The following is a 21399-nucleotide window of genomic DNA, read 5'->3' on the forward strand; positions in this document are numbered from 1 at the left end:
ACGGGGCAGGCACACGCCCCAGCCGCGCCCCCACCCGCCCACCCCACCCGCAGGCCTCGTCCTGGGGTCCACCGGGACGGAGGCTGCCAGCTCTGGGTGCCCCCCGGGGCAGGGTGCCCACGGCACACCGCCGTGAGGTTGCTGGCGGGGGGCAGCTGGGATGGGGGGCACGGTGGGGAAGGGACAGGACCCCCCCAGACCCGCCGGCCCCACGCTGCCCGTGGCGGCGGAAGTCCTTGACGTTTCCCTACGTGAATCTGGTTGTTCCCAGGGCCCAGGCCACATCTGGAGAACAACTTGGATGAAATAAATTAAGAAAAAAAACCCGCAGGATAATTTCCCTCCTGACCTGGCGGGAAGCAGAACGCCACCCACAGTAGGCGTCGTCCCCCCGCCTGCCCGCCCCGCCCCTCCCCTCCCACCCCTCCGCTGCAGGCCGTCGGGGGCGCGGGGCCCCTCAGGCTGTGCCGCTGGCCGAGTAGGAGAACTGGGGGAAGTGGGGCCTCCGCTCGCTGTCCACCGTCTCCATGTTGTCATCTGCAGGCAGGGGGCGGTTCAGACCCGGGCCCTGGGCGGCCGGCCCGCGGGGACGCCGGTCCCCCCCACGCCGGGCCCCCCCCACGCCAGCCCCCCCCACGCCGGGGCCCCGGCATGTGCAAGGCCTCCCAGGAGGCCAGGGGCCGTGGGGGGAGCCCTACCTTGGTCCGGTGGCGTGATGGTGATCATCTGGGCCGTGAACTCCTCGTCAAAATACCTGGTGTCTGTCTCCGACGTGACCTGGGGCTTGAAGGGCGGGCTGAGCTGCGGTGGACGGGAGGGTGCAGGCTGTGGGCCCTGCGCGGTCCTTAGGAGGGCTGTCCCCGGGCGGACTGGCCGCCCAGAAAGGAGACAGCCAGGGGCGGGGGGCCCAAAGCAGCAGGTGCTCTGAAGAACCCCCCACCCGGCCGTCGCGCCCCCGTGGCAGGGATGCCCTCTCCCTTCTCCCTGGACGGGAGGGGGGAGGACAGAAACACAGAGCAACCGCCCAGGGCACACAGCAACGCACCAGCTCCACCCGGGCAGGAGGCAGGAGCCTCCGGCACCACCCCCGGGTCCGGCCGGGCGGCTGTGCTGCCACTTAGGGCCTCGCGCGGTCTCTGGGCAGGACTGGGGACTGTGCATCCCCCACCCCTCAGTGGACGGGGCCAGAGGCCGTAGGGAAGCCGGGAACTGGCGGCTGCCCGGCCCGGCCGGTCCTGTGGGGTCGGCTGTGGCCGTCCAGGGCAGGCTGCACATGGGCTCCAGCACGGCTCCGCACCGGCTGGCAGGTGCAACCCCAGGGTCCCTCAGGGGCGAAGCGCGGGGAGCGAGCACGGGGCGTGGGCGGCGGGGAGCAGTCCCGTCCCATCCCCCAGTCACAGAAAAGCCGGTGCTGGCCCAGGGCAGGCTGTCCTCGCAGCAGCAGGACCGAGGTGGGACCCGGAGGGCGGGTGACGGTGCCCCCTCAGCCAGCCCCCAGCCGTGGGAAGGGGGTGTGCACAGAGCCCCTCTACAGGAGGAGGCCCTGCGTGGGGCCTTAGCACGGGCGAGGCAGGCCCCAGCCAGAGCCGCCGGGCAAGCCCGGGCTTCCAGGGCACGTGGCTCCGTGCAGGGGGAGGGCGGGCGCGCAGACAGACACGCGTGGCGGCTGGGGGGCGGGTGAGGGCGCGGGGGAGGGAGGGCTGGGGAGGGCACGGGGGAGGGAGGGCTGGTGAGGGCATGGCGGCTGGGGGGCGGGTGAGGGCGCGGGGGAGGGAGGGCTGGTGAGGGCATGGCGGCTGGGGGGCGGGTGAGGGCGCGGGGGAGGGAGGGCTGGTGAGATCCTGAAGAGCACAGGAGGCAGTGGAGGCGGCCCTCCCCCCAGGCGAGGGCAGGGGCGGGGGCAGGGGCGGGGGTGGGGGGCGTACCTTCTTCTCGTACACGTCCTGCCACACGATGTTGGCGAAGAAGCGGTGCTGCATGATCTCCTTGGCGTCCTCGGAGCCTCCCCCGAGCCTGCGGCAGCAGACGGACCAGGCTCAGGGCCGCCCCGCGGGCCGGCGTGGGGGACGCCTCCACGGCGGGCTTGGGGTGGGGGGGGCCCTCTGCCCGGCTGGGCCTTGGCCCCGGGGGCCGGCCCGGCCCTCACCTCTGCTTGGGGTCCTTCTTGAGCAGCCCAGCCAGGAGGGACCGGGCCTCGGGGCCGAGCGTGCGCGGGAAGCGGATCTCCTCCATGAGGATGAGCTCGAAGAGCTTCTCGTGGTCCTGGTTGTAGAAGGGCAGGCGGCCGCACAGCATCTCGTACATGACCACGCCCAGCCCCCACCAGTCCACCGCCCGGCCGTAGTCGTTGTCCTCCAGCACCTGCGGGGGCCTCAGCATCACCGCGTGCCCGGCCCGGGAGGGGGAGGGGGACCGGGGGAGGGGGGCCCGGGGCGGGGCGGCCTGCGGGGGGCCCCGCTGACCTCCGGAGCCAGGTACTCGGGCGTCCCACAGAAGGTCTTCATGGTGGCCCCGTCCTTGATGCCCTCTTTGCACAGCCCGAAGTCCGTGATCTTGATGTGCCCGTCCTTGTCCAGCATGAGGTTCTCCAGCTGTGTGGGGCTCCGGTCAGGGCGGGGCTGGGCTCCCCCCCAGGCCCAGGCACCTGAGACCTCAGCCCCCGCCCCCCCCCCAGGCCCAGGGCCCACCTGAGACCTCAGCCCCCCCCCAGGCCCAGGCACCTGAGACCTCAGTCCCCACCCCCGCCCAGGCCCAGGCACCTGAGACCTCAGCCCCATCCCCCCCAGGCCCAGGCTGCACCTGAGACCTCAGCCCCCCCCAGGCCCAGGCACCTGAGACCTCAGTCCCCACCCCCCCCCAGGCCGCACCTGAGACCTCAGCCCCCATGGCCCCTCCCAGGCCCAGGGCGCACCTGAGATCTCAGCCCCCACCCCCCCCAGGCCCAGGGCGCACCTGAGACCTCAGCCCCCACCCCCCCAGGCCCAGGGCGCACCTGAGATCTCAGCCCCCACCCCCCCCAGGCCCAGGCCGCACCTGAGATCTCAGCCCCCACGCTCCCCCCCAGGCCCAGGCACCTGAGACCTCAACCCCCCCACCCCCAGGCCCAGGGCGCACCTGAGATCTCAGCCCCCCCCCAGGCCCAGGCACCTGAGATCTCAGCCCCCCCTAGGCCCAGGGCGCACCTGAGATCTCAGCCCCCACGCCCCCCTCCCAGGCCCAGGGCGCACCTAAGATCTCAGCCCCCACGCCCCCCTCCCAGGCCCAGGGCGCACCTGAGATCTCAGCCCCCATCCCCCCCAGGCCCACCCCCAGGCCGCACCTGAGATCTCAGCTCCCATGCCCCCCCAGGCCCACCCCCAGGCCGCACCTGAGATCTCAGCCCCCATGTTCCCCCCCAGGCCCAGGCACCTGAGACCTCAGCCCCCACGCCCCCCCCCAGGCCCAGGGCGCACCTTGAGGTCCCGATACACCACGTTCTTCTCCGAGTGCAGGTAGTCCAGGGCTGACACAATCTCAGCGCCGTAGAAGCGGGCCCGGTCCTCAGAGAACACGCGCTCGCGGGACAGGTGGAAGAAGAGCTGCGTGCAGGAGGGGAGCTTGAGGCGGGGCCATGGAGGGTGGTAACCCACCGGTCAGAGGACAGGGAAGGGGCTGACCGGGAGCCTGGAGACCCCAACGTCGTGGGAACAGGCCACCTGGCAACAGGCAGTTGCTGACCACAGGTATCACGTGACCAGCGGAGCAGTGACATTGTGGTTCCTGAGGGAGGCCACACCCACGCTCCCCGGGCCCCGCCTACCTCACCCCCGTGGGCGTACTCCATGAGGGAGGCCACACCCACGCTCCCGGGCCCCGCCTACCTCGCCCCCGTGGGCGTACTCCATGAGGGAGGCCACACCCACGCTCCCGGGCCCCGCCTACCTCGCCCCCGTGGGCGTACTCCATGAGGGAGGCCACACCCACGCTCCCGGGCCCCGCCTACCTCGCCCCCGTGGGCGTACTCCATGAGGGAGGCCACACCCACGCTCCCGGGCCCCGCCTACCTCACCCCCGTGGGCGTACTCCATGAGGGAGGCCACACCCACGCTCCCGGGCCCCGCCTACCTCGCCCCCGTTGGCGTACTCCATGACGAAGCAGAGGCGGTCGTGGGTCTGGAAGGAGTACTTCAGGGCCTGAAACAGACGCACAGCTAGAGCGGCCCCACGGGGCCACATGCCACGCCACATGCTGTGAAGGCCTGCAGACGTGAGCAGTGTGGACCCGGGCCATGTGCCCTATGCCCAGAGAGGCGGCGAGGCCCACGGGAGCGACCAGCGTGGACCCGGGCCACGTGCCCTGCACCCCAGAGACAGCGAGGCCCACGGGAGCGACCAGCGTGGACCCGGGCCACGTGCCCTGCACCCCAGAGGCGGCGAGGCCCACGGGAGCGACCAGCGTGGACCCGGGCCACGTGCCCTGCACCCCAGAGACAGCGAGGCCCACGGGAGCGACCAGCGTGGACCCGGGCCACGTGCCCTGCACCCCAGAGGCGGCGAGGCCCACGGGAGCGACCAGCGTGGACCCGGGCCACGTGCCCTGCACCCCAGAGACAGCGAGGCCCACGGGAGCGACCAGCGTGGACCCGGGCCACGTGCCCTGCACCCCAGAGGCGGCGAGGCCCACGGGAGCGACCAGCGTGGACCCGGGCCACGTGCCCTGCACCCCAGAGGCGGCGAGGCCCACGGGAGCGACCAGCGTGGACCCGGGCCACGTGCCCTATGCCCAGAGAGACGGTGAGGCCCACGGGAGCGACCAGCGTGGACCCGGGCCACGTGCTCAGAAAAGTTGGCACCATGAAGTTGATGGTCCAACCTGAGGCGACCCAAATCAACGGGGAGAGAGCAAGGACACGGAGCTGCCCAAGCGGCCTTCCTACCTGGACCACAGGTGGCCTGGCTGGAAGGGACCGGACCGCACCCCACCCCCACCCCTCCTAGTTTGCCCAAAATGCTACCCTGGTACTAACAGAGAGACTGTAACTCAGAACTCTGCACAGTAAACCCCTCTTGGGAGGAGCTGTCCCCAAGAACAGAATGGGCTCCCCCCCCCCAACACACGCCCTCCCTCCCTCCCTCCCTCCCGGGCAGAGCCCTCCCCAGGACAGCAGGACAGGGGCAGGGCGTGAGTGCGAGAAGCTTGGGCTGCCCGGGGCCCCCGCGGTGTGCCAACAGCCAAGTCTCCTGCCCACCTTCTGCACCCGGGACGGACGCACACGGCCCCAGGCCGCCATCAGCCTCGCCGAAGCCCCTGGGGACATCTCCCTCAGGGGCCGGCGGCGGCGATGCCCCCCCTCCCCGTCCTCCCGGGGCCCCCGCGCCGCGCCTCTGTCGGCTCACCGTGAGGAAAGGGTGCCGAGAGTTCTGCAGGACGCGGTTCTCGGTCAGCGTGTGCGCCACCTCGTCCTGGAGAACAGGGCCGGTGAGCGCGCTGCGCGGCCGGCCCCGCCCCCGCCCCCGCGCCCCCCCCCCGCCCCCGCCCCGCCCCCGCCCCCGCCCCCGCCGACGCCCTCCCCGCACCTTGGCCACAATGACCTCCTTCTTGAGGATCTTCATGGCGTAGTACCTGCCCGTGGCCTTCTCCTTCACCAGGATCACCTTCCCAAAGGTGCCCTTGCCCAGCAGCTTCAGGTACTCGAACTCGTTCATGGTCTGCGGGCGGCGCGGCCTGGTCAGCCGCGCCCAGGGACTCGCGCACCCCAGGCCCGGCCTGCAGCCGCACACCCGCGCTGGACACGCACGCACGCACGCACAGCACGCACGCACGCACAACACGCACGCACGCACAACACGCACGCACGCACAGCACGCACACACGCACAGCACGCACGCACGCACGCACAGCACGCACGCACAGCACGCACGCACGCACAGCACACACGCACAGCACGCACAGCACGCACGCACGCACAGCACGCACGCACGCACAGCACGCACACACGCACGCACACACGCACGCACAACACGCACAGGACGCACGCACGACGGCGCTGGGGCGGGGCCGGGGCGGGCCCCCTCACGCCTGCGTGGCGGGGGGGTGGGGGGTCTAGCCCCTGACAGTGACACCGAGGTTCCCCGGCCCGGGCAGAGGGAGGGCCGCCAGCTTACCACCCGGTGCTTGGGCTTGGCCAGGGACACCTCCATCTCCTCGGCCCCCGAGTTGTCACTGGGCGAGCCTGAGCGGAAGTCCATGGTCTCCTCCTCCTGCCTGTTGAGCCCGTCCGCCACCGTCTGGATGGCCGTCGTCCACTCCTCCCTGAGGGAGCCAGGCGGGCCTCGGGCACCGGCAGGGGCCGGGCGCCCACCGACCCCCACTCCCGGTGTGCCTCCCACCTCCCGCGTGCCCGCCCACCCTCAGCGCTGACCCTCCCCCCCCCCCAGCCCACCCACCGGTAGCCAGGCCCACTCAGGAGGAGTCCATCAGAAAACCCTCCTGAACGGGGAGGTCCAGCCCCCCCCTCCCCTCGCCCCCCCCAGCCCTCCCTCGCCAGCCCTGCCCAGCGGCAGCAGCCCCCCCCCCGCTTCGTTCCCTGCCCACACCCGCACGTAGGGCAAGGCTGGGTTCCAAGAGGGGACGTGGGGGGCACTGGGAGCAGAGCAGGACCCCAGAGCTCATCCCTGGCGAGGCCCGGCCCCCGCCCTACCGCTCCTCGGGCGTCTCCACGTGGAAGGTGCGCTCGATGACCGTGGTCCACTGCAGGCAGCGGATGATGAAGGTGTTGGGCCTGGGCCGCTCCGTCTTCATCAGCTGGCATTCTGGGGAGGGCGGGGCCGAGGGGCCATGTCTGCAGGCCCTCTCCTCCCCACGAGCCCGCCCGGCCTGGGCGCCGGCCCCGTCCTCGCTCCAGGCCCGTTTCCTGTGACAGGGACGGGCCTCCCCCACCCCCCTCCCAGCGGGCAGCTCTGCTCTGGAGGCGTGAGGCACCCTGAGGGGGTCGTACCGCCTGCCTGCACCCCACCATCAGCTCGCCTAAGGTCCTGTCTTCCTTGTCTCTAGCCCACATCTGGAGGGCTCGCACACCGGGACGGTGCACCCCCTGGAGGGCACAGCGCGCACCCCAGGAGAGGGCATACCCCAGGAGAGGGCACACCCCAGGAGAGGGCACACACCCCGGGAGGGCACAGCGCGCACCCCAGGAGAGGGCACACACCAGGAGAGGGCACACCCCAGGAGAGGGCACACCCCAGGAGAGGGCACACACCCCGGGAGGGCACAGCGCGCACCCCAGGAGAGGGCACACACCAGGAGAGGGCACACCCCAGGAGAGGGCACACCCCAGGAGAGGGCACACCCCAGGAGAGGGCCACACCCCAGGAGAGGGCACACACCCCGGGAGGGCACAGTGCACGCACACCAGAAGCGCCGCCGGCAGGCCGCGGGCCAGGACACCCTGAGGGCGCGTGCGCGGCTGGGCGGCTGGAGGCCCCTGGCAGGGCTGAGGCAGGCGAGCGTGGGGTGAGGCCCAGCGGGGTCTCCTGAGCAGGAGGGGGGCCTGGCCCGGCCTCAGGGAGGCTGCGTGGAGAGGGAGGCCTGAACCCCCCGCCTCGGCTCGCCCAGCCCGCCAGCGGCCACCGGCGGGGCGCCCCGGACGAGGCACCGGTCGGCAACCTGCCCGCGCTCCAGTCGTGGCCGGTGCCCGCCGTCCACCGCTCTGAACGTCCCAAACTGCCCGTTGGGCAGCCGCCTCTCCTTCAGAACAAGGTCCGCTCCTCCCCTTGCCTGCGACAGCGGGCGGGCGGTGCCTCCCGGCCAGGGCTCCCAGAAAGTGCTCCCCAGACGCCCCCTCCTACCTGCAGAGGCCCCAGCCTGGACCGAGCGCGGGCCCGGGAGAAGGCCCCGGCCCTGACTGTCCGACCCCCTGGCTGCCGCCGAGCCCAGAGCCAGAGCAGCGGGGGGGGGGGGGGGGGGGGGGGCCTGGGACGCAGAGCCCCCCGCCGCGGAAGCAGCTCGGCCGGGCACCGGCGAGGCCAGCTCTCGGCGCCTGGGTAGCCCTTGGGGCAGGGGACCGGTCTCCCCCCTCCCCCCCACCGCAGGTCCAGGCGCTGTGGGGGCCAGTGACAGGGCAGCCAAGGTCCCGCGTGTAGACACGGAGGCTGGAGGGGCCGTGGCCCCAGGGCGGGAGTGTGACGGGAAATGCTGGGGTGATCGCAGGACCACAGCTCGAGACGGGCCGAGAGCCCGCCGCTGCGGTCCCTACCACGCGCCGATAGCCCGCCACCGGCCCCGCGAGCCGCCCCGCCACGCCCGCCGCGCCCGCCACGCCCTCGGCCGGCCCCGGCGGAGCTGGCAGGGGCAGCGGCCCAAGAGCAGAAGCAGATGGAGGGCTTAGGCTCCGGCACCCCACCGTGGGACTCTGGTGGGCTGAGCGCTCGACGTGCCCCCCGATGCCTCCCCGTGCCGGGCCCCCGGGAGGACCCCCCCCCCCAGAGGACAGCACCGCCAGATCTGGGTCCCCATCGGAGGGGGGGCCGTGTACCCCAACGCCAGGCTGTCACCAGATGCCGGGTGCCCAGCCCGCATGAGCCCAGCCGGGGAGCCCAGGGCCGGCTGTGCCCACGCCCGCCCAGGCCTGGTGGAGAGCCTGGCCGCGAGGGCTCCAGCCCCCCCCCACCCAGGCCGCGCGGCTGAGGGACACTTACGTGCCACGGAGAAGTTGTTGAGGGGGGACTCGCGCTGCTCCACGTCCTGCGGCCGCTCCTTGTAGCCGATGAAGGTGCCGTCGCTCTTGAGGAGGAAGTAGCGTGGGCCGCCAGGTTTTGATATACTCCCCTGCGAGGCGGGGGACAGTGGGCGGGGCTGCACGCCAACTCCTGCCAGCCGGCCCCGCCGCCGGGGGGGGGGGGGGGCCCACGCCCTGGACACCGGCCCCGCTGCCGGGCGGGGGGGGTGACCCACGCCCTGGACACCGGCCCCGCCGCCAGGCCGGGGGACGGACCCACGCCCTGGACACCGGCCCCGCCGCCAGGCGGGGGACGGACCCACGCCCTGGACACCGGCCCCGCTGCTGGGCTGGGGGGGGACCCACGCCCTGGACACCGGCCCCGCTGCCGGGCGGGGGGACGGACCCACGCCCTGGACACCGGCCCCGCCGCCAGGCCGGGGGACGGACCCACGCCCTGGACACCGGCCCCGCTGCAGGGCGGGGGGGACCCCACGCCCTGGACACCACCAGGGGCGCGGATGGGGCGTGGGCCACCGGCAAGGCCTTCCAGCAGTCCTGAGGCAAGGCGTGTGCGCGCAACACACACATGCACACACACACGCACACGCACACACGCACACCGGGCCCCAGGGCACCAGCCCGCTCCGCCCGTGGCAGAGTCCTGGGCACGCAGCGGAGACCCACGCGACGGCCCCTGCGGGCCGTGCAGGTACACGAGGACGTTCCCCCTCAAGTTCTGCCACATCAGCCTCCGCGGCCCCCACCCGGGAAGGGGAGCAGATGTCCCCGCCGGCGCCCGGAGACCGTCATTTTTCATACTGACACCCGGAAAAAATGTCGCATTTACATTTTGCCGAGCAAGGAGCGTGAGCCACGGGGAACTAATCAGGCAGCTGTCACGCGAGGGGCCGCTAGGCCGAGGGCTGCGGCACCGTGGCACCAGGCCCCCCCCCCCCCCCCCCCCGACGGCGATGCCTGACACCAGGCCCCGCCCCGGCCCCACCTGCCGGGGGAGGGGCACGAAGCACAGCGCCAGGCGGGGGGACGCCGCACCCGCCCCGGGCTCCGGGAGCAAGCTCCCTGCGCGCCGGGCGCCTGGGCACGGAGGCCGGGCGGCCTCGGCCCACCGCTCCCCGAGGCCCCCCGCTCCCGAGGCCCCCGCTCCCCGAGGCCCCCGCTCCCCGAGGCCCCCGCTCCCCGAGGCCCCCGCTCCCCCCCGGCCCGCCTCCACACTCGGCCTGCCCCAGAACACACGCACCGCGGCACTCCGCGGCAGGCCGGGGCCTGGGCTCGGTGCTCTCGGGTGCCCGAGTACCTGGGCGTCAGCCCCTCGAGGGCAAGCCCCCCAGCCCAGCCCCCCCAGCCCAGCCCCCCCCAGCGGGTCCAGGGGCGGAGGGCGGCGCGCGAGGCTGGCCGGGCCCGTGGGGGCCCTGCCGCCGCCGGTCCACCGGGCCTGCCAGCACGGACGTGGACCCACAGCTCGGGCCGGGAGCGGGCCACGCGGCCCACCCCGCCCCGCCCCGCCCCCGGCCGCCCGCCACGCGCCCCCCCGCCGGCGCCAGTCTGGAGCTGTCGGCCCCTGATGGAGTGCCTCCCATCCCGCCAGCTGCCGCTCCCCGGGACGCCGGCCGCGTGGGGGGCTGATGAGCACGCGGCGCGCCCCAGAAATCCATCTCGATCCGCCACCTGCCGCCCGCGCCCCACACCCCAGCCCCGGACCTCACCCTCGGGCCGCTGCGCCCCAACTCCCGGCCCTGCCCCCAGACCGCCTCCGCCCGCTCGCGCCCTGGACGCCCGCCGGGTGCGGGGAGCCGGGGCAGGCAGGGCAGGTGAAGGGCGGCTCTGGAGGCTGGGGCGGGGCGCCCGGCCCGTGGGCCCAGAGACCTCTCGACGCCTTCCTGTCCCTGGTCCCCACCCGTGAGTCCACGAGGCCCAAGAGACACGCGCGAGGGGGCAGGGAGGGCGCCCCCTCCCCCCCAGACCAGGACAGAAACCCTCCAGAGGAGACAGGGCCCTGGGCCGACACTCAGACTCCTGCAGACGAACACCAGAGGGTGGCCAGCCCAGGGGCCCCAAGGCCCCCCACCCCCCAGGGCTGGACCAATGGCTCATCCTGGACCCGGGAGGCAGGTAGGAGCCCTGCAGTGGGGAGGGGGGTGCCAGTCAGTAGCAGCCAGGTCTCCCTCCACCAGCCTCCTTACCAAACCCCCCCCCACACACCCCAGCACAGAGAAAGAGAGACCCAGAGAGACACAGAGACAGAGAGAGACAGAGACACAGACAGACACAGAGACAGAGAGAGACAGAGAGAGACGGAGGCAGAGACAGAGGCAGAGACAGAGAGACAGACAGAGGCAGAGATGGAGAGAGACAGAGACAGAGAGACAGAGAGAGGACACCGGCTGTTCCCAAGGCCTTACCCAAGTGGGGCAGAGTCCAGCTGGGAAGCCCTGCCCGCCACCGTACAGCCCACGGGAGCAGACCCACGTCACGGCCGTGCCCGCCACCGTACAGCCCACGGGAGCAGACCCACGTCACGGCCGTGCCCGCCCCGTACAGCCCACGGGAGCAGACCCACGTCACGGCCGTGCCCGCCCCGCACAGCCCACGGGAGCAGACCCACGTCACGGCCGTGCCCGCCACCAGAGCCCACGGGAGCAGACCCACGTCACGGCCGTGCCCGCCACCACAGAGCCCACGGGAGCAGACCCACGTCACGGCCGTGCCCGCCACCACAGAGCCCACGGGAGCAGACCCACGTCACGGCCGTGCCCGCCACCACAGAGCCCACGGGAGCAGACCCACGTCACGGCCGTGCCCGCCACCGTACAGCCCACGGGAGCAGACCCACATCACGGCCGTGCCCGCCACCACAGAGCCCACGGGAGCAGACCCACGTCACGGTCACACCTGCCACCCACAGAGCCCACGGGAGCAGACCCACGTCACAGTCACACCTGCCACCACACAGCCCACGGGAGCAGACCCACGTCACGGCCGTGCCCGCCACCAGAGCCCCACGGGAGCAGACCCACGTCACGGCCGTGCCCGCCACACAGAGCCCACGGGAGCAGACCCACGTCACGGCCGTGCCCGCCACCACAGAGCCCACGGGAGCAGACCCACGTCACGGCGTGCCTGCCACCAGAGCCCACGGGAGCAGACCCACGTCACGGCCCGTGCCCACCACCACAGAGCCCACGGGAGCAGACCCACGTCACGGCCATGCCCACCACCAGAGCCCATGGGCCAGGCAACGCTGGCCCCTACCTGACACTTTTTTTTTTTTTTTCGGCCAGTCCTGGGCCTTGGACTCAGGGCCTGAGCACTGTCCCTGGCTTCTTCCCGCTCAAGGCTAGCACTCTGCCACTTGAGCCACAGCGCCGCTTCTGGCCGTTTTCTGTATATGTGGTGCTGGGGAATCGAACCTAGGGCCTCGTGTATCCGAGGCAGGCACTCTTGCCACTAGCTATATCCCCAGCCCCCTACCTGACACTTTTATGGATCTGTGTGCCACACAGACACACAAGGCTCCAATCTGCCTTTCAGGAAAATGAGGGCGGATGGCCTGAGGCCAGGCACCCAGCCTCCACCCCAACAGTGCCAAGTCGTGTCCAACCTGAGCCCCCCCTGCGTCCCACCGACACGGGGAGCCCCAGCCCCTCGGCCCCCCTCCCCTCCGTCGGTGTGGCTCTCTCCATGCACCTGCCAAGTCCAGCCAGGGGCCAAGAGGCGAGGGGGGCTGAGCCCCCCTGCGTCCCCACTCCTCCAGCACCCCTGAGCCGGCTTGGGGCCTCCCCCCCACCCCGTGTCACGGCAGGGAAGGGCCCCGCTGGGGGCGGGCCCCGCGTTGGGGGTCACCCCGGCCCGGCCTCCCACAGCCCCTGCCCACGAGGCCGGGCCTGCTCCTGACCCCCGGGTTCCGGGCCTTTGCCTTGCCGCCCCGACAGGGCCCAGGAGCTGCTGGGGGGACTGACCCCCGCGAGTCCGGCGGGCCGGGCGCCCCACGCTAACGCGGCAGCCCCACATCTCCATTCCCGGGGAAAGTGCTGGATAAACACTTGGCTCCGGCGGCGGCGGCGGCTGGCAGGGCGCCAGGCGGCACCGGGCTGCTGCTCCACAGCGACGCGAGCCCCAGCAGGCCCGGGGGGGGGTGCCAGCTGACAGCGGCGACCGCGCGGTCCCCCACCGCCGGCACAGCCGCCCCACCAACAGCTGCCGGGGACCCATTTACCTTCTCCAGCACATTGAGCAGGCGGCCCGATGACGGCCGCCCCGCGGGGGCCGCCCGCCCGCCTGCCTGCCGGGCGCGGGCTGCGCGGGGCACCGGGCCCGCGGGGTGCCGGGGACGGACCGTCGGACCCGGCGACCGGGAGCGGGGCACGGCCGTGGGGGCGTAGCACGCACACGGCCGTCCCCGGGCCCGGAGAGCCCGGGTGGGCCCGCCATGCCACACCCGGCAGAGCCCAGCAAAGGCGGAGGAGGCCGCGCCGCTGTGCCCACAGCTCCCGGGGAGGCAGAGGATGAGCCGGGCCCGCGGCCGGGGCTCCTCCTGCGACTCCGGCCCGGGGATCTGCCCCCCCCCCCCCGGCCCAGGCAGGAGCACGGATGCAGAGCCCAGCCGTGGGCTCGGCTTCCGGAGGGGACCGGGCCTGCTGTCTCCCCGGGCGCCGCGGAGTGCCCGGCCTCCTGACCGCCACCCCCCAGCACCCCTCCGGTGCACGGCCCCCGTCGGGACCCCACCCCAAGCCCCGGGCCCCAGGAGTCACCACAAGCCTGCTCCCTCCCTCCGTCACAAGCCGCTGACGTGGGGACTGTTGCTTCTTTTCCTTTCCCTTTTTTGGTGCGGGTCCCAGGGTTTGAACTCGTGACCCGGGTGCTATCCCTAAGCTTTCTTGCTCAACAATACCACTTGAGCCGTCGCTCTTCTGCCGGTCCGTTTGCTTTCTGGGGCTTGGGGTCAGTCTTGGGGCTTGTACTCGAGGCCTGGGCGCTGTCCCTGAGCTTTTTCGGCTCAAGGCTGTAGCACTCTACCACTGGGGGCCACAGCGCCACTCCTGGTTTCCCGGTGGTTAATTGGAGATGAGTCTCATGCGTTTCCTACCCAGACTGGCTCTGAACTGCAACCCTCAGACCTCAGCCTCCTGACGACCTAGGATTGTAGGTGTGAACCAGTAGTACGTGGCTTTGTTGGTTTTTATTTTTTGGTGGTTAACTGGAGATAAGAGTCTCACGGGCTTTGCTGCCCGGGTTGGCTCTGAACTGCGATGCTCAGACCGCAGCTTCCTGAGTAGCTGGGATGACAGGCGGAGCCACGGGTGCCCAGATATTTCTTATGGTTTAAAAGAATGCATCTGGAGGGAGGGAGAGGCATGGTCCCCCCCGCCTCCCCACACTGGCTCCAGGACACTGGGTCCTCCGGGGCTGGCCAGCAGGGGGCCCCAGCTTGGGCTGGGAGCTGCCCTGGAACAAAGCACGGAGGAGCAGGGCTGGGCGGGCAGCGGTCTGCGTGGGGGCCACACAGGAGCTAGCGCTGGCCCCAAGCTGGCCTGGTGGGCCCGGGCAGAGGGGACACCAGCCACACCAGGCCAGTGCCCTCCGTGTGTTCCCAGGGCACCTCTAGGAGCCCGCCTGCGCAAGGCTGCGGGCCTGGGCGGGTGGTGGCGGGCAGGTCTGGGAACTCTCCGTGGGCACACCGCACCACCTCGTCCCTCCGGCAGGGGGCACCCCCCGCCCTCCCCCCCCTCCCCGGGGCCAGGGGGTCGCACTGGGACCCAGTGGCTCTGTGAGCTCCACCAACCCCTCAGGACACTGTGTCCAGAGAACGGGTGGCCAGGGGCAGAGAAGGGAGAGTCATCAGCGCTGGGCACCGGCGGGCCAGGCCCGCGGTGACCCCCCGCCCCCCAGGCCCGGGCCCGTGGTGACCCCCGCCCCCCCAACGGCCGGGCCCGTGGTGACCCCCCCCCAGGGCCAGGCCCACGGTGACCCCCGCTCCCTGCGGCCGGGCTGCCCAGCTTCCCCTTTCGTTGTTTGTTTTTGAAGAGAGAACTCAGAATGCTCACAAAACAGGAACCGCCCCGCACAGGCCGAGTCCCGCCACCGCGTGCACGGTGCTCCCCACCCCGTGCACGGTGCTCCCCACCCCACCCCTGTCCCTCCCCCCCGCATGGCCCTCCCCCGCCCGCTGGGCCCCCGCCCCGCATGGCCACGAGCTGCGGACCTGCACGCCGGGCTCCCGGGCCCCCCGCATCTCCCACGGGTGCCTGAGCCTGGCACCCACCGCTGGGGGCCACTGGACACGGCCCGGGCGCTCACCCCACAGCGGAGGGGGGCCCTGCCCCAGGCGTGCGCGCGGGGCGGCGTCCTCCCGAGCCCCCCGTCGCAGCCGGGGGTGGGCAGGGAGGCCGGCAGCCTCCAGCGCTGCTGTGCTCAGGGTGGCGCAGGGCGGTGGGGGGCCGGGCGGGCACGGGGGAGAGGAGCCGAGGCCCCTGTGGGGCACCAGGGCGCCCCCGGAGCCCGGGCGGGGCGGGTGGGGCGCAGCCCACGTGGCTGACTCGCCTTCCGAGGCGAGAACGGGACCCCGCGGCCGTGCGCTCACGGGCCCGGGCCGGGCAGACCTCAGAGGGGCACCCGGGGCACGGGGGGCCTGGCCCCGGCACGGACGCCTGCCTCGTGAGCCCCGCAGCCGGGAGCGCGCGGGACCCAACGTCCGAAGGCGGACCGTCCACGCGGCACGGCCTGCCCCCGCGGGCCCCGCCCCCTCCCCGCGGCACGGCCACCTCCCCCTGGGCCGGCCCCCTCCCCACGGGCCCCGCCCCCTCCCCGCGGCACGGCCACCTCCCCGCGGGCCCCGCCCCCTCCCCGCGGGCCCCGCCCCCTCCCCGCGGCACGGCCACCTCCCCGCGGGCCCCCGCCCCCTCCCCGCGGGCCGGCCCCCTCCCCGCGGGCCCCGCCCCCTCCCCGGCGGGCCCCGCCCCCTCCCCGCGGGCCGGCCCCCTCCCCGCGGGCCCCGCCCCCTCCCCGCGGGCCCCGCCCCCTCCCCGCGGGCCCCGCCCCCTCCCCGCGGGCCCCGCCCCCTCCCCGCGGGCCCCGCCCCCTCCCCGCGGGCCCCGCCCCTCCCCGCGGGCCGGCCCCCTCCCCGCGGGCCCCGCCCCCTCCCCGCGGGCCCCGCCCCCTCCCCGCGGGCCCCGCCCCCTCCCCGCGGGCCGGAGGGGACGTGCGGCCCAGCCACAGGCCCCGCGCCCGGAAACCGCGCCCTGGCACCAGACCCCCAGCCCGGGGCCCCGCGGAGCCCGCGGCCCGAGCACACACGGCCAGGACGGGGGGTGCCCCCCAGAGGCGGGGTCCTCCTCCCGCGGGGCACGAGGAGGACCCCGCAGACGCGCCCGCGGAGCCGGGAGGCCCGCTCACCGCACACGGGCCGGCCCACAGCGACACCGGACGCCCTCCCCCTCGGGCCTGACCCCCCCACCCCCTCCACTGAACACACGGAGACCGAGGAGCTCAGCAGCCTCGCCCTGGAGGGGGGGGACCGCGGTCAGCGCACCCCCAGCTCCGGACGAGGCCACAGCCCTGCACGGACGGAGCCACGGCCCTGCACGGACGGAGCCACGGCCCTGCACGGACGGAGCCACGGCCCTGCATGGACGGAGCCGCGGCCCTGCACGGACGGAGCCACGGCCCTGCACGGACGGAGCCACGGCCCTGCACGGACGGAGCCACGGCCCTGCACGGACGGAGCCACGGCCCTGCACGGCAGCCGCCGCCTCGCCCAGGCCCCAGAAGGGCACCGGCGGGAGCCACGCGACTTCCGCGTCGGTCCCAAGCTAAGCCGCTCAACAGACACCCGCCAGAGGCGTGGAATGGACACAGCACGCAGGGAAGAGGGGAGGGGACCCCGTGGGGGAGGGGGAGGGGTCCCGTGGGGGAGGGAAGGGGCCCCGTGGAAGAGGCCGGGAGGGGAGGGGTCCCTGTGGCGGAGAGGAGGGGTCCCGTGGGGGAGGGGGAGGGGAGGGGAGCACAGCCCCGACCCAGGCGTGCGGGCACCCGGAAGGGCCGTGGGAACAGCGGTGCGGCCCCGTGGTAGACAGGCACAGAGCAGGCAGGTGGGCCTGCCTACCTGCCCACCAGGAGGGGAGGAAGCGGCCTCAGGAAGAGGCGGGGGGTGTGGGGGGGGAGGCCCTCAGGCTGCCGGCCGAGCCTGTGCGCTGCTCTCCCTGTGAGCGCATCCTCCACCCCTGCCCCAGCCCCGGGGCCCCCCACCGTCCCCACCCCCCTGCTCCCGCAAGACCGGGGGGACCCGCGCTGGAGGGGAGGGGGGCGCCTCACAGCTCCGCACGCTCACCCCGCCCCAGCCAGGGTGGGCAGCCCCGCCCCGCTGCCCTCGGAGCCGCCGCCGTCTACCTACGTGCCCCCTGCCTCCCCGGACAGCCAGAGGGGGCGGGAGGGGCCCGCCAGCCCGCTGCCCCAGCCCCCTCCCCGCCCCGACAGGCCGCGACCCTCTGCGGGGCGAGGGGGCTGGGCCGCCGTCCGGGAGCCCCGGCCCCCCCCCTCCCCGCCCCGACAGGCCGCGACCCTCTGCGGGGCGGGGGGGCTGGGCCGCCGTCCGGGAGCCCCGGGGCCCCCCCCTCCCCGCCGGGGCTCACCTCGCTTGTGCAGCCAGCCCTCCTTCACGACGGCCCCGTCGCTCATGGTGGCGGCGTCCCCGCGGGCCGGGGCTCCCCAGGGCGCTCACGGTCCTCCGGCGGGCCACGCGCGGGCTCTGGAAGACGCGCAGGAAGGCGGTGAGGCGGCAGTGCCCGCGCGGGCTCACCCCAGGGTCGCCGCCGGCGCCCCCCGCCCCCCCCACCCCCCCGCCCCCCGCGAGCCTCTGGGACCCCCGGCGGCGTGGACTCGGAGGGCTGCCCTGCGCGGGCTGGGAGGTGCCGCCTGGCTGCCCCCCCCCCCGGGCCGCACACCACCCCACTCCAGGAGGCCCGTGGGCACGCCGCCCCCCCGCCGGGACCGGGCAGGGCTGGGGCGCCGCCTCCCCGCTCCAGGACAGCAGCCGCTCAGACGCGAGGGCCGGGCGCGGGGCGGCCGGAGGACAGGAGCGCCCCCGGCCCCCCGCTCCGGCCAGGGCCCCACCAGAACCACAGTCTGCCCCCTCTGAATCTGGCTCATTCATTCGGGCCACAGGTGCCGGGAAGCTCTGGTCTCGCCGGGCCCGGTGCCGGCGCCAGGGACAAAGACACGTTGAGACGGTGTGCCGGCGCCGGCACCGAGCGCGGTGGTGAGAGACCCACAGCGACGGCATTCAGGGCCCACGCGCGGGGCAGGCCCCGCAGCGGCCCACCGGCTCCCCCTGGCCAAAGCACGCTTTGTGGACGCCCCGGGTCCTCCGCTGGGAGAACTCCTAGGCATCCCTCAAAGCCCCATTCCCACGTCACCGACTCCGGGCCTTACGGGGAAGCGCACGCGGACCCCTCCGGCGTCGGGCCTGTGCCACCCCCGACGGGCACCGGAGGGGGGCACCGGTGAGACCCGTGGGGGGACACGTCCCTACCACACCGCCTCTCTGGCCTCCCAGGCCACGTCTTCAGCTACCTTCAGAAGGGCAGGAGGCCCCGGTGCCTACGCCAACGCCCAGGACAGGGCAGCCCCCACCCGGCCCGAGGAGGAGAGGGCCCGCAGGGGCCGCCGGGGCGCCGGAAGCGAGGCCGGGCCGGGCTCCGGGACACTGCGGGGGACACGCAGGGACCGGGCCCTACCCCACCCCCAGGCGGAGGCCTGCTGTCCAGTCAGACAGCTGTCCAGAGCCGTGTGTAAAAATACCCCGTGCACAACAGGGTGGTGAGCAGACATGCGCACGCTCGCGTGCGCACACCAGAAGCGGGGCCGCCGGGTACCCAGCCCGTCCTCCCCAGCAGAGGGAAGGGACGTGCAAGTCACGGCTCTCGAAAACGACCTGAGCTCTGCGGAGGCCCTGCCCGAGACACGGGGGACCGGCTAACGCCTAAGGAGCCTCCAGGGCCCCACCCTTCACTTAGGGGGGATCCAGACTGGGCCCCTAGGATGAGGGGGTGGGCCGGGAGGGGGGCCTCCGGCCACCGAGCCCAGGCCTAGCCCCTCGGGGCTCCGGTGTCCTACCCAGGAGGACCTTAGAAGTTAACCCTGGCTGACCAAATCCACCATCTGGCTAAGGTCCCCAATCTGGAGAGCAGCGCCTCCCGACCACAGCCCTGAGGTGGGGGGGCAGCACCTCCAGGCCCAGCTCTGGGGTAGGGTGGGGGGCAGGGAGAGGGCAGCTCCAGGCCCAGTTCTGGGGTGGGGGAGCAGCACCTCCAGGCCCAGTTCTGGGGTGGGGGGGCAGCACCTCCAGGCCCAGCTCTGGGGTGGGGAAGCAGCACCTCCAGGCCCAGTTCTGGGGTGGGGTGGGGCAGCACCTCCAGGCCTCAGTTGGGGGGGCAGCACCTCCAGGCCTCAGTTGGGGGGGACAGCACCTCCAGGCCTCAGTTGGGGGGGGCAGCACCTCCAGGCTCCACCTCTGGGGTGGGATGGGCAGCACCTCCAGGGCCTAGTTCTGGGGTGGGGGGGCAGCACCTCCAGGCCCAGCTCTGGGGTGGGGTGGGCAGCACCTCCAGGCCTCAGTTGGGGTGGGGTGGGCAGCACCTCCAGGTCTCAGTTGGGGTGGGGTGGGCAGCACCTCCAGGCCTCAGTTGGGGTGGGGTGGGCAGCACCTCCAGGCCTCAGTTGGGGTGGGGTGGGCAGCACCTCCAGGCCCAGTTCTGGGGTGGGGGGGCAGCACCTCCAGGCCTCAGTTGGGGTGGGGTGGGCAGCACCTCCAGGTCTCAGTTGGGGGGGGCGGGCAGCACCTCCAGGCCCAGCTCTGGGGTGGGGTGGGGCGGGGGGAGGGGCCCCTCCGGAACCCACCCGGTACGGGAAGCGGCCTCCAGGCCCCGGAGGGAGGCGGGAGCCTTTGTGGGCTAGCCTGGGCACCCTGCCCACGGCGCGCAACTTTCTGTCCACGGGAAATGAGGTCTCCGGCCCCGGCCCGCCCGCCCACAGCCCGGGCCGCGAGCCGGCCCGGTCCCCCCCCCCCCGCCGCGGCGCCCCCTCCCGGCGGGCCCGGCGGGCGCCCAAGGTCACGGGGAGGCCGGGCCGCCCGCACCCCGCCGGCGTGGGCCCCGCGGCCGCCGCGCCCGCTCCCCGCCCAGGCCGCGCTCGGCCACTTCCTGCTGCGCTCGGCGTCCGCGCCGCGGCCCGGCCGGCCGGGAACAAAGCGGCGGCGGCGGCGGCGGCGGGGCGGGCGGCGGGGCCGGGCGGGGCGGGCACTCACCGGGCCGCCGCGTGCGCGCGGACGGGCGACGGGGCCTAGCCGGGCCGCGGCCTCCGGCGCCCGCCGCTCCGCATCCCGCGGCGGGCGGCGCTGGGCGGGGCGGGCTGGAGGCCGCGGCGGGCGCGGGGCGGGCGCGCGGCGCGGCGGGCGGGACTCGGGGCGCCGCCGGGGGCCCCCGCTGCGCGCTGCTCGTCCCGGGGTCGGGGATGGGGCGCCGCTGCGCTGGGCCGGCCGCCCGCCGCCTCGCTCGGAGCTGCCGCCGCCGCCGCCGCCGCCGGCCCGCCCTCTCCCCGCCCCGCGCCCGCCCCGCGCCGCCCGCGCCGCCCGCCCACATCCGCCTCCGCCGCCCCGGGCGCCCGGCGTGGCCCGCGCGCGCTGCCCTGGGCCGGGGGGGGGGGGGGAGGGGGCGCGGCTCACGGGGCCCACCGCGGGCCTCGCCCCGGGCCCCGTCCTCCGGGCCTCAGTTTCCCCGCCGAGGGCAGTCGGGGCCCCGGGCGCGGGGGGTGGGGGGGCGGCCGGGGACTCGCCGGGTCGGGGGCGGGGGTCAGCGCGCGGGGGACCCCGCCGCCCGAGCCCCCCCCCCGCGCCTCCCCGGGCCCGGGGGTCACGCCTGTGTGGCACCCAGAGTTCACCTGAGGGAGGAGCGGGGGTAAACTGAGCCAGGTCGCGCCCCCCCCCCCCCGTGACCCCGAGAACGACCGCCCCCGCCCCCGCCGGGGCGCAGGGTCTCCGCTCCGCCCCCGCCCCCCCGCCGGCGCAGCCCCCTCCTCCGCGCCGCCGCACACCGCCCCACACCCACGCCCGCCCGGCCCGCGCGGTCACGGCGGCCACGGTGACCCCCGCCCCCCCCCGCCCGCAGAGCGCCCCCTGGTGGGAGATGCCCGAATCCCCGCGCCCGGAGGCCTCCGCCCCGCCCGCCCCGCCCGCCCCGCCCCGGGAAGCCCCCTCTTCCAGAACACTCACTCCCACCACACCAGGCCCCTGCCGGTGCCACGGCCAGATATTCCTGACCACAGCAAAACTGCGGCCCCGGCCCCGCGGCCCGGCCGCGCCCCCGTCCCTCCGTCCCCGTCCCTCCGTCCTCCGGCCCAGGGGACGCGGGCCGCCACCTCGCGCAGCTGCTGAGCGTCAGCAGGACTGGCGGCCAGTGTCCCGAGCCGCGAGCTCCGGGCAGCTGCGCCAGGGCAGATGGCCGCCCTGCCCAAACCACTGCCACCCTCCCGGGGCCTCGTGACGGCCAGCTGCTGTGCACCTGAAACCACACGGGCCACCGCCGAGGGCCGGGCGGACGGTGGAGACCGACTCCCAGCAGCCAGGGCCGGCCCCTCCTCCCAGAGTGGGGCCCGCAGGAGGAACTCGAACTCAGATCTCCCAAGCTAGGAG

The 21399-nt window shown here is 74.6% G+C and overlaps 2 protein-coding genes across 2 annotated transcripts in view; both read right to left on the bottom strand.

The window, feature by feature from the left end:
* Positions 1–21399, bottom strand: part of Ahnak2 (AHNAK nucleoprotein 2) — a 211084-nt gene that overhangs the window by 95645 nt on the left and 94040 nt on the right.
* LOC125363440 (RAC-alpha serine/threonine-protein kinase-like) lies at positions 414–20106 on the bottom strand. The gene is given in 15 exon segments (XM_048362664.1): positions 414–537; positions 699–801; positions 1926–2013; positions 2147–2361; positions 2463–2591; positions 3453–3578; positions 4105–4173; positions 5377–5442; positions 5557–5688; positions 6145–6292; positions 6681–6792; positions 8677–8782; positions 8784–8806; positions 17345–17460; positions 20017–20106. Coding segments are annotated over 14 exon segments (1443 nt in total). The 5' UTR covers positions 17391–17460; positions 20017–20106; the 3' UTR covers positions 414–457.

Source organism: Perognathus longimembris, chromosome 14, assembly GCF_023159225.1.
Source record: "Perognathus longimembris pacificus isolate PPM17 chromosome 14, ASM2315922v1, whole genome shotgun sequence".
Classification (NCBI taxonomy): domain Eukaryota; kingdom Metazoa; phylum Chordata; class Mammalia; order Rodentia; family Heteromyidae; genus Perognathus; species Perognathus longimembris.